At 40.1% G+C, this 14,388-nt stretch overlaps 1 protein-coding gene across 4 annotated transcripts in view; it reads left to right on the forward strand.

Moving 5' to 3' along the window:
- Positions 1-14,388, forward strand: part of enox2 (ecto-NOX disulfide-thiol exchanger 2) — a 307,278-nt gene that overhangs the window by 70,088 nt on the left and 222,802 nt on the right. Inside the window, exon 1 of one of the 4 annotated variants that reach the window (XM_088343565.1) lies at positions 3,711-4,147. The exons of the other annotated variants lie outside the window; for them this stretch is intronic. Coding sequence (XP_088199691.1) covers positions 4,126-4,147 — 22 coding nt within the window. The 5' untranslated portion in view covers positions 3,711-4,125. Of the gene's footprint in view, positions 1-3,710; positions 4,148-14,388 lie in introns of those variants that run through there. 4 annotated transcript variants of the gene reach the window in all.

Raw genomic sequence — 14,388 nt, forward strand, 5'->3', positions numbered from 1 at the left:
GGGACATATTCACTTTACATTAATATAAACCACACATTATTTCGCGGTGTTGGTTTGTATAAGGAGTCGAGTATATTGAATGCCTGTCTGCTCTTGGTCGACTTCATATAACATGCTAGTCTACTACAGTGGAACCTCGGTTCTCGACCATAATCCGTTCCAGAACCCTGTTCGAGAACCGATTTGTTCAATCACCGAAATCATTTTTCCCATCAAAAATAATGTAAAATCATTTTAATCCGTTCCAACACCCTGAACGCTTACAATGAACGTAAACATGAAGCTAACCCAGGCTAATTGGACGTTCACGTTAGCGTAATCTTCTGTACGAAAGAATACGCTAACATGAACGTGTAAAAATAAAAAAATAAGGTCGTTTACACGTCATTTAGCACCCGGGTCTCCACAAAAAGTAGTGAGCAGTTAAAGGATAAAGAAAATAATTATGAATAGGAGTTCTTACCTTTGTGGTGCTCAGCAGAAGCCATGCTGTATGTATGGCAAGATCGGAAACTCGCACACCTTCTTCATATTTTGCTATTATTTCTTTCTTAAATGCAATAGTTGTACGCACTTCCCTTCTTTTTTCACCTGTAGCAACTTTGCTGCTTTCACCAACCTTCTTTGGAGGCATAATTAGGGGCTAAAACACTCCGTTCACCGATATCTACAGCGAAAGCAAAAAGAAGTGCGCGCGCACGTCATAACAGTTCTTCACGAGGGGTGGGGGCAATCTACACCCGTATGCCGCTCAGCATCGCACCCTAGCGTACCGGTTCGAACTCCGATTTTTTGGAACGAACAGCGAAGCAAGAATTTCTCGAAATTTTTGGTAGAGAACCGATTTGTTCGAACTGAGAGGCGTTCGAAAACAGAGGTTCCACTGTATTGGTCTGCATCCCGGTATGCTAGTTGCTGAATTATCTCCCACCAGGCCTTTCTCTTCATTCAGTTGTGTGCTCCCTAAAGACTTTGCAAATTGGACATACAATTGTGTATTTTTTGTACTGTATCCCAAGGCTTGCTAAACAGAGAAGTTAAAACATGATAAACCAAGAAAATGAATTTTGCTATTATCAAGAAACACCAAAAAGGCGCAAAAATTGCTACTGTTGCTAAGTCGCATGGCTGTACCCAATAGTCAATATACGATTTTCTTAGATAAATCAATGTATTAGATAAAATAAGATTCCAATAACAACAATAAGGAAATATACTTTTGGAACTACAGTATACACGATTTACTGCCATTACACAAAGTCTTTGATTTTAGGGTTGCTGCAGATATTGATTTTAATCTTTGACTATTTTGTCAAACATTTTTGTCATTCCTTGATACATTTGGAACAATGAGAAGGGTTTTCCAAAACCAAAAATTATTTAAAACCATCGGATCAATATAGTATGGCCAGACAGGTGTCAGAAAATATCCAAAAATATTTATCTTAATTTAGTTACAGTTTAGTAAATTGTCCAAACACATAACAAATCCAATTAGCCAAACCAATCAAATTAGTTTCAGATTGCCTTTACAGAGTATTTGCAAGAGTATTTGGCAGAGGTATAGAGATGATGGATAACAGTGGAACGATGTGGCAAGTAAGTCAGTTGTTGTGTGCAGATGACACAGCGCTTGTGGCTGATTAACATTGAGAAGGTTGGTAATGGAGTTTGGAAGAGTGTGTGATAGGCGTAAGTTATGTGTGAATGTTGGGAAGAGTAAGGTGATGAAGTGTTACTGTGTTGGATTGGGCATGGCGTTAGAAATAAGGTTGCATGGGCAGGAGCTGGAAGAAGTTGAAAGCTTTAGGTATTTGGGTTGTGATGTGGCTGCAGTTGGTGGAATGAAGTGCGAGGTATTGCACAGAGTGAAGCAAGGTTTTGGTTGCTCTGAGGAGAGTGATAAGCAACAAGTGTATGAGTATGGATGTTAAAAGGGGACTGTATGAGAGTCTGATTGTGCCGTCTGTGTTGTATGGTGCAGAGACTTAGAGCCTGAACGCAGATTTGAGAAGGAAATTAAATGTGTTTGAGAAGTATGTTAGGAGTGACAAGATTGGATAGATTGAGAAATGAAATTGTGAGAGATGGACCTGGAGTAGTAGTGGAACTGAGCAAGTGTGTGGATAAGAGAGTACTCGGTTCGTTTGGACACATGGAAAGGATGGATGAGGAGCGAATGCTGAAGAGGATCTACAGAGCAGAAGTAAATGGAAGGAGATCAAGAGGAAGGCCGCGATTGACGTGGATGGATGGTGTTATGAGTGCTCTGCAGGAAAGAGGTCTAAGTATAGTGGAAGCTAGAGCTATTGTTGGTGATAGGAATGAGTGGAGAGGTGTTTTGAATGGATATTGGGATGTTTGGACGTGTTCTATGATGCAGCAGGGGTAAACCAGTGTAAGCTGTCGGGCACTGCTGTTAAACAGAAGAGTATGTCGTGTCACCCTGACCCGAGTGACATGGCCGCTTTCTTATGTCCCGTTTCATCTGGAGGGACGAAAGCATGACCGACTTGGGTGCCGAGGGGCTTAACTTGTTTGGGTGTTTGGGCATTTGGGTTGGCCATGGTCATTTTTTTGTGTTTTTTGCAACTTTTTCCTTTTTTTCTTTTCTTTGTTTTTGTTTACGTGTTTGCCTTGCTGTCGGTCACCCCTCTTGAGGGATATGACCAAGGTAGATAGATAGATAGATAAACCTTTACAGAACTGATCAGATACCGAAAGGTTACACTAAAGAACAGCATATTGTCACTGTCATTGGAAACAAACAACTCCATTTTTTTCTCATCTCATCTCATTAGCTACACCGCTTATCCTCAGTAGGGACGCGGGGGTGCTGGAGCCCATCCCAGTAATCATTGGGCAGTGGGCAGGGGACACCCTGAACTGGTTGCCAGCCAATCGCAGGGCACACGGGGACAGACAACTCACTCGCTCATTTACACCTAGGGACAATTTGAACCGAGCAATTCACCTGAGATGCATGTTTTTGGAATGTGGGAGGAAACCGGAGTGCCCGGAGAAAACCCACGCAAGCACGGGGAGAACATACAAACTCTGCACAGGAAGTCTGGAGCTGGATTTGAACCCACGCAGGAGGTTCCCAAGACATGAACTGTGCCGCACATGCGCTAACCACTGCGCTGCCGTGCTGCCTCCATTTTTTTCATTTAACCCAAAGTAATATGAAAAAATGAAAACAATGTATCTGATGTTAACATTTTTTAAAACATTGATAACTCTTTAACTCATAGGTAAAACAGTTAGATTCAGACAAACAAAGCAAATTTCAGAGTAATGGCTTTCATATTACAAAGACAATATTTACTTGTGGTTATTATTGTTATTATTATTGTACTTATGGGGGTGAGTACAGTCTAACTTTTCCTCATCTCAATTTTTCCTTTGGCTCAAAACTGTTTGGGAGACACATTCAGTACGAGCTGAGCATCTGCGTGCTGCTGAGCCCCCAACTGGCAGAATGAGGTAGAACCTCTCGATAGCCCCTCAAAACTTTTTTCACACCAGCTTATTCATTCGTTTATTGAGTTGTTTTATTTTTATGTTTTGGATAAAAACATGGTGATGTTGATATTTATATGTTTTTTTTTTTTAAGAGCTGCTTAGAAGACTTGGTATGACTACAACGTATTTCTCTCTTTCTCTTACTCTCTCCCCTCCCTCCTTTTCTCTCAACGGATCCAGAGAGTTCAGTCTTTGAGGGGGAGGGCGCCCGTGCATCTCTACTCTGCAGCTGCGTTAAGATCATTTGTCGTCGGCGTCTCGCGCTCTCCTCACGCGCGGATGTGGACCAACTGGAACTAAATTACCTTGCGAGGGCTTTAAAAACGAGAGAGAGAAAGAGGAGGGAGAGTCGGAGAAACAACCCCCCACCCCCGGTTGAAAAGAAAAAAAAGAAAAACACAAGAGAGTCGGTTTCTGTGCGCGGTGTGGCCGCTGCGCTGTCATTGCAGCTCAGCCTGCCGAGCAGAGCGGACCGGAGAAGTGGGGACGACGATCGCTGTCTCCATCCCGGGATTTATTAGCAGCAAGAGGGAGGACCACACACGTCCACACCAAAAAGGGGGGTGGGAAAAACATCACATCCCCGAGCAGTTTTGGACAATGTTTCTGTTGCAGTACACAGGTAGGTGTTTGCAACTTTTCTTGGGGTTTGGCGTCAACGGTCATTGAATGAAATCACCCTCATAACCTTTTGTCACGGGCGTGGACCAGATGCGCAGCGTTTCCCCCTTTTTTGATTGACATTGCAGCTATACACGAGGCGCCGGATCCTCGCTGTGGGTTTGTTTATCACACCCCGTGTTGGATACGGTCGAGTTTCATCCTGATGCTCCGGCTGGTTTGTTTTCCTATGCGTGGATCGTCCTGGTTTTTGTTGCTCTCAGAGGATCTCATTATCAGGATTACTGTTTTGAACAGTTCCTGTTAACAGCTCAACTGTGTTGGGATTTACTGTGTTTAGACTTTACCAGACGTCCCGCAGCGTTGTTGGCCGGCAAGTGTTTAGGGAAACAAAGTGGTTGTCTTTTGGTTCGATGTCTCTCAGATGACCATCTTTTAGGAGGTCATCTGCCAGGCTTTGTGGTCTGATCAAATGCTGATGTTCTCCAATCTTGATTCCTTGCCAGTTGTCTGTGTTTTCTGTATGTGGCACAGAGACAAAACTGACCGGTAAGAATATCATTTGAACTTGATTCTGAACTAGTGCTACATTTGTTTCTAATCTGAATGTCTGAATGCTTACAATGAAGGATGCGCTTCTATTTTGAGTATTAAAGACCTGCGTATGATGCCATGTTTGGGTTCTTCTGCCTGTTATTGTGCACAGTTCTTCTTTATTTCGACAATGATTGAGCGTTTGTTGCATCGTTGTCACCATTTGCCAATTGTGTTGCAGTTCTGTAAGGGTTGTTGTGATTTCTGTAACCTAGGAAATTTTAATAAAAACAAGTGACAGGGGAGGACCATTAAGCCAGGTTGGATTTTGACATCTTGAGGGTTTTGTACGGTCTTATGTTCTCCCTGTAAGCTCAAAATTCATTGATGTCTTAAACTATTAACTTATCACTGACCAATCAGTTACCTTTCGTTTGTCAACTGCAGATTTCTTAAAGCATTGTTGAACTGGAGCAGTCGTAGGTCTCTCGGGGACAGTTTTGTCTTTTCGGCAATGTTCTGAGTCCTTAGAACAGTTTGGATTCTTACATCTTGAGGGTTTTGTACAGTCTTTTGTTCACCTTGCAAGCTCAAAATTATTTGATGTCTTAAACCAAAAATTGGTATCTTACCAGTTAACTTTTAAAGAAATGTTTTTTTCTGTGTCAGCTGCAGATTTCTCAAAGCATTGTTAAGCTGGAACTGTCTTGGGTCTTTTCGGGACAGTTTCGTCTGTTTGACAATCTTCTGAGCCCAATAGTAACTTATGCTGGGGCTTGTTTTAGGCCAAGCAATAACATGGAAAGTTCATGCTTTGAAAGGGAATGCACGTTAATCTTCTAGATTTTTTTCTACTCACTTCAGTTTCTTTCCCAGAGCCAATACCATCATAAAGAAACTCACAAGAAAATAAGATATTGGCTATGTATTAAAAATGCATGATCAATTACCCTCACTTATTTTTTCACAATGTTGCTGCTAACTGTCATTGCCCTCTTTTTTGGTACTATTTCTAATGAACTTATAACTAAGGCTATTCTACAATCACTACTGTGTAATTATTGCCTATCCATCTCAGTTTTCTTTTATTGTCATTTTTATTAAATGATTATCCTGAAGTGCCACATATGATCTTTTAAACAATGTTCTCTACGTTGTTAGAAAAAAAAAAAACAATTGTATTTATAGTCAATTTCTCATATAGAGTTTAGGTTGTCTGCGGTCTGGTCCTCAAACCGATCTGGTCTCTTTTCTTCATTTCCTGAATGAAATGCTTGTTTGTATTTCTACCATTCATTAATTTACTTCAGATGTCCCACGGCGTTGTTGGCTTTTTGACATTTTGCGTGTCAGTCTTAAAAGTAAAAGAAATGGTTTTGTTTCTCCTCAGTGTAAAGTTCAAATTTTGTTTAAATGCTGGTACTCGCAGTAGTTGTTTTTGGAAAGTGGTTCCATTCTGTATAATTTCAGATTTAAATTACGACAAGTGTTGTTTTGTATGAGTGAAGGCTCAGTTTTGTCACATGAACTCCAGCTTAGATTTCTGGCTTGGTTTAATGTTGTGTTCCCCTTGTAAATGTAATCAAAGCGCACAATTGACTTGATTGCTGTTTTTCTCTGAAAGGGCTTGAAAATTGCTTTCCTGCAATTTAGTGCGAGTTCAAAAAAATGATATAGTTGCTTGCACAGCCTCATGTCCCTCGTTTGGCCAACAAGATCTAGTGAACTTTCTTTTCCGTCCATCAATGAGTACAAAACATGAATATTTTTTTTTTTAACTTCTTTTCAAAAAAAAATTCTGCATGAAAGACAAGGAATACTTTAAAAAAAGATGTTTGTGTAAAGTTTAAAAACTTACCTCACTGAAGACCAATCTTGAAGGGTTGCAGTTTGTTTGAATAGAGCTTAGCGTTTAGAGTTCCTTCAGTTTCTCTCAAATCTCTTCATCAATACAATACTTGTTAGACATTTTTTACCATTGCTTGAGCATTTATGACTAATAATCTCTATATATAATCTAGATATACATCTATTATATACAGTAATATATAAATACAGACGCTGCCCTACTTCCGGACGATCGTAAGTTGAATTTGTTCGTAAATTGCTTCGCTTTTGTATGTTTAACGTTTATATAAGTATGTTTAAGGCTCGTATAAGTAACCTGTATTGTTTTGTAGTAAAAAATAAACATTTCGTCAAATAATATGCTCTACAAAGATAAAGTTGAGTTTAACTTACTTTTGGAAGATGCGCTTCAAGAGGTCCTACTCCGTGGTAGAGTGGACGGAAAAAAGTGATCCAACCATTTTCTCAACCGCATCAAGCTTTCTTATTCCACTTTAATTTTAAAAGAAACGACTCGCCTCTTCTTTATACTTTACACTAGCCATATTGAATGGGTGCACAAGATATTAAACAATAAAAATGTCAAAGTTCTTAGCGTGCTAGGGTTACAGTACACGTAGTATGTTTACACACCAACTAGGAAGCAAAAGTCGGATTTCTTCTTCGGGGTGGACACTGGGTGAGCTCTCACAGTGCCACACGCCGGTAGTGGCGGAAAGAAGAACTACAGTACTGTCTTGTATTCCGAAAAATGTGCACATAATACAAAATCTAACTTACAGCAATGTCCGGATATTTTTCGCCACCCCGGAAAAAATGTTCGCATCTACTGTTTTTCGTTAGTCGAATGATCGTAAGTAGGGCGAGCATATATTTATGAATATATGTATATATATGCGTGTGTGTGTACCTGGAATTTTTAGCTGCACTTGTTAGCTAACTGATGCACTTTGCCAGCTGTTTTGGCTTTAATATTACGAGGCTTGACTATCTGTGTAAGGGAAGTGAGCCTATCCAGTCAAGAAAAACCCATGCAAAAATATTTGTGACATTAACCTCTGCTGTTCAGTGTTGTTTGTTAAAGTGCAGAATGCAAATTGAACTTGCAAACCTTGACGCATAACTGCATATTTCATTGCCTTAGGGTACCTTAAATATGACTTTTGTGAGGATATGGTTGACTGTAGCACTTCTGGCATTGTGATTTTTTTTTTCTAAGTCTTCAAAGTTTGCTGTTAAGTTTAATAATCTTTCTGCACAAAAATGTATTCTCTTCCCTACTACATCTTAAAAGAATGAATCCTCTGAGTGCTCTTGTGCGGACGACAGGAAGAGAAGAAGCTCCATCCGGCAGTCTATTCGCTCTGATCAATCAGCATCTATTAGATGCCCTTTAATGGCACGAGGGAGCGAGTGGAAGGGGGTTGTTTCTTTTTAAAAGTTGCACCGTGCTAGCTCGTGAGGAGCGCGTAAATATTTCATCTCTGGCAGCGGACGATAGCGCCACAGAACAAATGAGCACTGAATGCAGAGCGGATGACCGGCTGTTGCTTGCAACGTCAGGCCTGACAGCTTTGTGGAAATTCACCCATTTTAATTGGTAAAGTTCTGACAACTCTTATTAACGATTGTTTGCGGGTGTCTAAACGGATTATTTCAATGGGATGCATTGTATCATAGTGACACAAATTGAAGGTGAAGATTTTAACAAAAAAAACAAAATATAGAACGAGAATACAGTATTCCCTCGATTTTTGCGCATAATCTACCCGTATTAAGTGAATTCCCGCTAAGTAGGAACTATTTGTGCTATAGCATAACGCAAGGAATCTGTTTACATGTCCTCGGTTTCACTCATCTGGGATAGTTTTAGGCTGCTAAGCACTTTGGGACCCATAGCGTAGAGACCAATGATACACATAAACTCTGGTGTACTCGTTAAAAATGCCTTCTGTTTATTGGTTGATTTCTCTGGAACGTCACGTTTTTATTTTCTTGCCTCAAGACGAAAATGCTACTATAGTCCATATATATTGGATGTACCTTTTGTATTTATCTAGATGTAGTCTGTCTATGCTTCTGGAAAGCCACATACAGCACACTTTGAAAACAGGTCACAGAAATGAACGCAAGCAAGCATGTACTTCCTTGATATTGGTGATTGAGATGAATAGATCTTTCTTTAATTAATGGCAAAAGGAAAATAAATTAAGTCTCATTCATTATTAGGTTGACCGTTTTTAATCGGAGGACATGGAAGTCAAAACCACAATACGGCAAGGGAACAAACACTTTATGACCAAAAATAGTCCCATTTTTTTGCTTTTCGGTTTAAAGCAGTTCAAACTAAGTCCATGATCATCAATAACAGTGTTTACTCATGCATGATCCGCAGCTAGTCTCAATGCTTCAGTTAGCATAAATACAACCTTTGATGTGTGGATGGGACGATGCAGATTTGCCAAGATGCCGGATACACCATGACTCAGTTGAGTCTCTGTGACTCAAATTAATCAAGGATGGACGATTCACTACCGAGAACACCTCAGGAAAGATTTTTCCTTGCGCTGGAATCGTGCCAGAGCTGTACAGAACCACCAACAAAACCCAGTTATGCCAATCTTATGTGAGGTAGCAAGTGAACTATAGGCACTCAATTTCCCTTCACACGCCAGCGGTTAAATCCTGTTCAGGTAAAAATGTGATTGTTTCCTCTTTGCCTCGCCAATCTTGAATCTCCTTAGCATGCTAATGCAGAGTAATGATTGCTGTTTATTTCTGTGCCTATTGCTCACATGTATAAGCCCCAAAGCTAGAGTGCTGTGCAATTGTTTTCGAATGAATAACAAAGATTTCGCCGATGTCTCGCTAACATCAAACGGTCAACAAGAAAGTATAATAGTCAGAGTTGAAAGTTCCCTCCGAGGATCTACGGGCTCGGATGTCGCAGCAGCAGCATTTTACCATCTGGAATCCAAGGCTCTAAGAGCTTGGCAACCCCTATGACAAGAACTGCGGAGGCTATCGGCGATACAGCTCAAGCTCTTCATGCCTTAATCGCTTTCCTGATAAGCAACCAGGCAGGGAACCTTGAAATTAAAGCTAAGGACCCCGCAAGTTGAGGAGCTCCACAAGAGACGTTGTGAGCCGCCAGCCTGATTCCGTGAAGCGATGAGGTGGGATGGAGCCTGCTTGCATTGCCTGCTGAGTTAAACCCTTTCTGACAGTCACTTTGAGCGCAGCGCATTCAAAGTGCTCTAAAGATGCCGGATTATACCGTTCGCTCGGTTGCAAGTTCCCTGCGTTTAAACACCGACCCACATGAAAATGACAGGTTACGAACTCAGGGCCCCAAGGACCAGACTCTGACCTGCACACCATTTTTGGTGATTCTCTAAAGCTCTTTCAAAGTAACCAAACAAATCTTAAACCTTAGCATTTATGTTATATAATAGGGTCAAGTCAAGTTTATTTTTATTTGTATCGCCCTTAATCACAAAGAGTCTCAAAGGACGGCATAGACCACAGATTATTGCAAAACACAGACTATTATTACTAGTATTACAATATTATTACAGGGTAAATATCAGTGTGTATTAGGTCTCATGCTTCAGTAGTAGGTGTCATATAAACTCACTATCAAGGTTTATCTATGCACCTCTCTTCCTAAATGAGATATCAGCCTTACCCAGTCTGAAAGCATTAAGGTGTGATTGCAAGATTTGATCCAAAAGTCTCAAACAAGCAAAACAGTATATCCTGCTAGTTTTTCAAACGTTAAATATAGTGTAATTCAAAAAGCTGTGATCAAAGTTCATTGATCCTTCCAAAAATATACTTGACAATTGGAGCATTTAGACTCCGATTACATTTCTGGGCAGGCAAGCATAATGGACTGGACAGGACCACAGCACGTCATCTAAAGTTTCAGTTTTTTGTATGGTTGGATTATTCTAAAGTATCAGAGAATTATATTCCCCAGGAGGATTAGCTATTTTTTTTGGCTAGTGAACTCAATGAACTGTTATCTCCGCCCGTTAATCTGCATTTGGTGGAATATGAAACAGTGGGATTAGAGATTTAGGTGTTGATTCAGTGCCTCTTAGTTTTAATGCTTTAAATTGATTAAAATTGACCAAAACATGCCAGGAAAAGCTGGCCTAAAGTTATATAGTGTTTTGTGAATCCCCTATCTGAACGTCTGGACAAGAAATATTGGAATATTGAGACATACACCACTCCTTTAGCTTATTATGTTAGCTGATGTTTAGCAAGCAACATGCTGGTTAGCTGTGATGTACTGTATGAAAATGAAAACTGCACATGCTTGCTACTAATGATTAAAGAAACAATTACTGTATTTTCCACACTGTAGGGCGCACCGGGTTATAGGGCGCACCCCCAAAAAATAGTTTTTGGTCCTATATTTTACATACATAAGGCGCACCGGATTATAAGGCACTACAATGGGAACGTGGACAAAACAGTCAGATAGTTCAGTCAAACTTATTACCCCCTTAACATTCAGAAAGAATGTTAAGGGGGTAAGAAGCAAATACGTGTCTCAGACATATACGGAAACAGTGTCTGAACGATGTCACTCAAATGCATCGTTCCAAATATCATTCGGAAGGTTAAAGTCTTGGGATTCAAGAAATGCCAACCATTCCTTAGTTTCTATTTTCTTTTTCGCTCGCAACTTTACTGTGCATATGACAATAAACACTTGGAATTGAGTTTGATTTAAAAAAGACTCTTCACAGAAACATTGATATCACTCTGAAACAAGATACTGGGAAAATATATAGCCGGAGTAGCTCACTGAAGTTGTTGGGTTCAATAATAATGTGCAACCATGGTCCTCTTATATCTGTGAGTGTAGTAAATCCAGGAGAGTAAAATATTTACAAATACAGAATAGTAAAACATTTTTGATCTATGCCGTAGACAACCAAACTTGCTATTCACATTCATCTTTTTCGGCCAATTGCAGGCTTTGTTTTGCCCCTTTAGCCTATGCGAGCCTGTAAATGATAAAAAGGATCCGCCTCCTTTACCTCCGAATAATTTTAGCCAATAGTGATCGATTCAAATGATGATTGACACATTGGCTGGGAAATGAAACGCCGGCATATGTATCCCAGCATTCACCGCGGACGACTTCGCCTTCGGGGGAAAATCTAGTCGGCGGCTGCTTGCCTTAGTTGCAAGACTTTGAGACTTAATATTGATCCATATATAAGGCGCACTGTATTATAAGGCGCATGGTCTGTTTTTGAAAAAAATAAAGGCTTTTAGGTGCGCCTTATAGTGCGGAAAATACAGTAAGATTATTTTAAAGTATTCTTGCTGGACCATTTTCTAAAGATAACAATTCATAGAACTTTTAAAATTGGAGACTGTGTTATTTTATCACATGAATTAAACATAGGTTGATTCTCAAGGTGCTGCTGTGACTTGCCTGAGTAGATCTAGTTAAAGGCATTGCCATTTGGGTAATTGGGTGTTTATGAGGCATGGTTTTAATGTCCCGGTTTTTTGGGGAATGATGCATTTTATCCAAACCATTGAGCTCTAACTCAAACTTTTCGGGGTAAATAACAATTCTAAACATTCTCTAATTGGTAGCTTGTTTATTATGTATCCCTTGTGAATCAATCAAATATGAATGCAAATATTTAGAATTTTTGTTGTATTAGACTTTGTTGTTGTTGCAGAAAAAATAGAAAGGAGTGGATGCGCAAGGGATAGAGAAGCGACAATGACATTCCTCATATTTGACAAGACCAATAAATCTTCCTGACGCTCACTTGTGGGTGGCGATCAACTTTTACGACCTGTAAACTGACGAGACCTTTCAAAACATGAATGAATGTGCAAGGTATGGAACGGAAAAGTTATATAGTGTTTTGTTCTATGGTTACACTCCCATTTGTGGCTAAAGCATATTTCCGAAGTCCTCCTTTTAGGACAAATTGGAATTTTTGGCTGCTAGTCATTTTAAATTTAAGTGAGCGTTTCACAAATCTTTGTTAAAGCGAGTGATTTTGTGCCTATGATATTGTTATACTTGCTGGTGCAGGCACTTGTAGCTACACTTAGTTTGCCCTACTTGGCTTGCAAAAACTTTCCGCCTACCTGGCAGGGTGCCATTCCCAAGAGGTCTTTTGTGCAACGTAGGCCAGCAATTTTAACAAAAGCGGTCAGACAAGATGTAGTATGATGGATCACCACCGGGATTCGGGAAACCGCTCATGTACATTGGTGAAGTTACATGCCACTGCTGCAAATAATTCTTGTGATAATGCTGAGTGATGAATTTACCCACCGATTTTTGTTCTACTTTGAAGCTGAAATTTTACTCATAAAAGTAACCAACACATCTCAGTATTGCTTCTTTATGCTAGCGGACGTTTCTGTGTCATTTTCTCATAAAAGTGTTATTATAACCTCTAAGTGCCTGGTGTTCACACCATCCCGCTCTAGAAATACACCAGACCTGGCTCTGGCTTTTATAAGCAGCTCACTCCTTTCACTTTCTAATGAGGTGTCTAACAGTATACTCACACCAGGCAATCTGTGCTACGTTTCAGCCCCCTTCACACCTTGAATCCAGGATGTTTGGCGAATATCACTGCACTGTTTTGTGCAATGGTTACTTTAATTGACCAATATGATTGATGTGGCGACAATTGGTCTTAAACTTGTATGTTTACCATCTTGCATGTTATATTTATACCTTATTACAGTCGTGCAACTACACTGTACTGTACACTAGAAATCATTTGCTAAACACGCATATGTGATCACCATTTAGAGACTATAATGAAGAGAAGGGACTCCAAATGTTCATTTAACTAAAAACAAAAAACAAAAAAACGCCGAGGTTGAGCAGTTAAGGTTTTGATTTGGAATATTCTGGGCACAAATGAGGTACAGAACAAAGTTGCTTGATTCACAGTGAAAAGTGACTGACAATCATTTTTATACTAGGACAGTAGATTATGATAAAACACAAGTAAAAGGGGGGGGGGGGCAGTGGTTCAGGAGGTAGAGTGGTCGTCTTGGGATCAAGAGATCGCAGTTCGAATCCCGGCTCCTCCGTGTTACATGTCGAAGTGTCCTTGGGTAAGACACTGAACCCCTAATACTCCCAATATGCAGGTTAGCGCCTTACATGGCTGCTATTGGTAAATGTGAAGCACACTGTAAAGCGCTTTGGGAAGTCTTGACTTGAAAAGCGCTATATAAATGCAGATCATTTCATTTCATAAAAAATCACTACTTTACACAATCCCAATGTCAAGGACTTGTGTTCTGCCAAACTGTACTACCCTCTCGTGATTTCCTACCTTGCGCTGAACTGACCGCAGCGATTTTGTTTTATTTATAATCAAGTAAAACCACTAAAACTGAGAATTGTTGAAAACAACATACATTTTATTGATGATATAAAAGGAAGGTTGGCATGCATGCATGCACACTGTTATTACCATAGTAATAAAACATTATGCTAGAAAAGCTACCACAGAAAAACACCCCAGGGTTAAAAGCTATGTCGGAAAACAATATTTTGAAGCAGTTAAAGAGTAAAAGAAAAAACTATCCATCCATCCATTATCTGAACAGCTTGTACACTAAAGGGTCGCGGGGGTGCTGGAGCCCATCCCTGCTATCTTCGGGCAGTTGAATTGGTTGCCAGGCAGTCGCAGGGCACACAGAGACAAATTACTTACTCGCTCGCTCACACCTAGGGATAATTTGGACCAGCCAATTAACCTGACATGCATGGGAGGAAACCACGCAAGCACGGGGAGAACATGCAAACTCCGCACAGGAAGGCTGTTATCTGTATTTGAA

This window comes from Urocampus carinirostris, chromosome 9, assembly GCF_059441175.1.
Source record: "Urocampus carinirostris isolate Australia breed hairy pipefish chromosome 9, RoL_Ucar_1.0, whole genome shotgun sequence".
Taxonomy (NCBI): Eukaryota; Metazoa; Chordata; class Actinopteri; order Syngnathiformes; family Syngnathidae; genus Urocampus; species Urocampus carinirostris.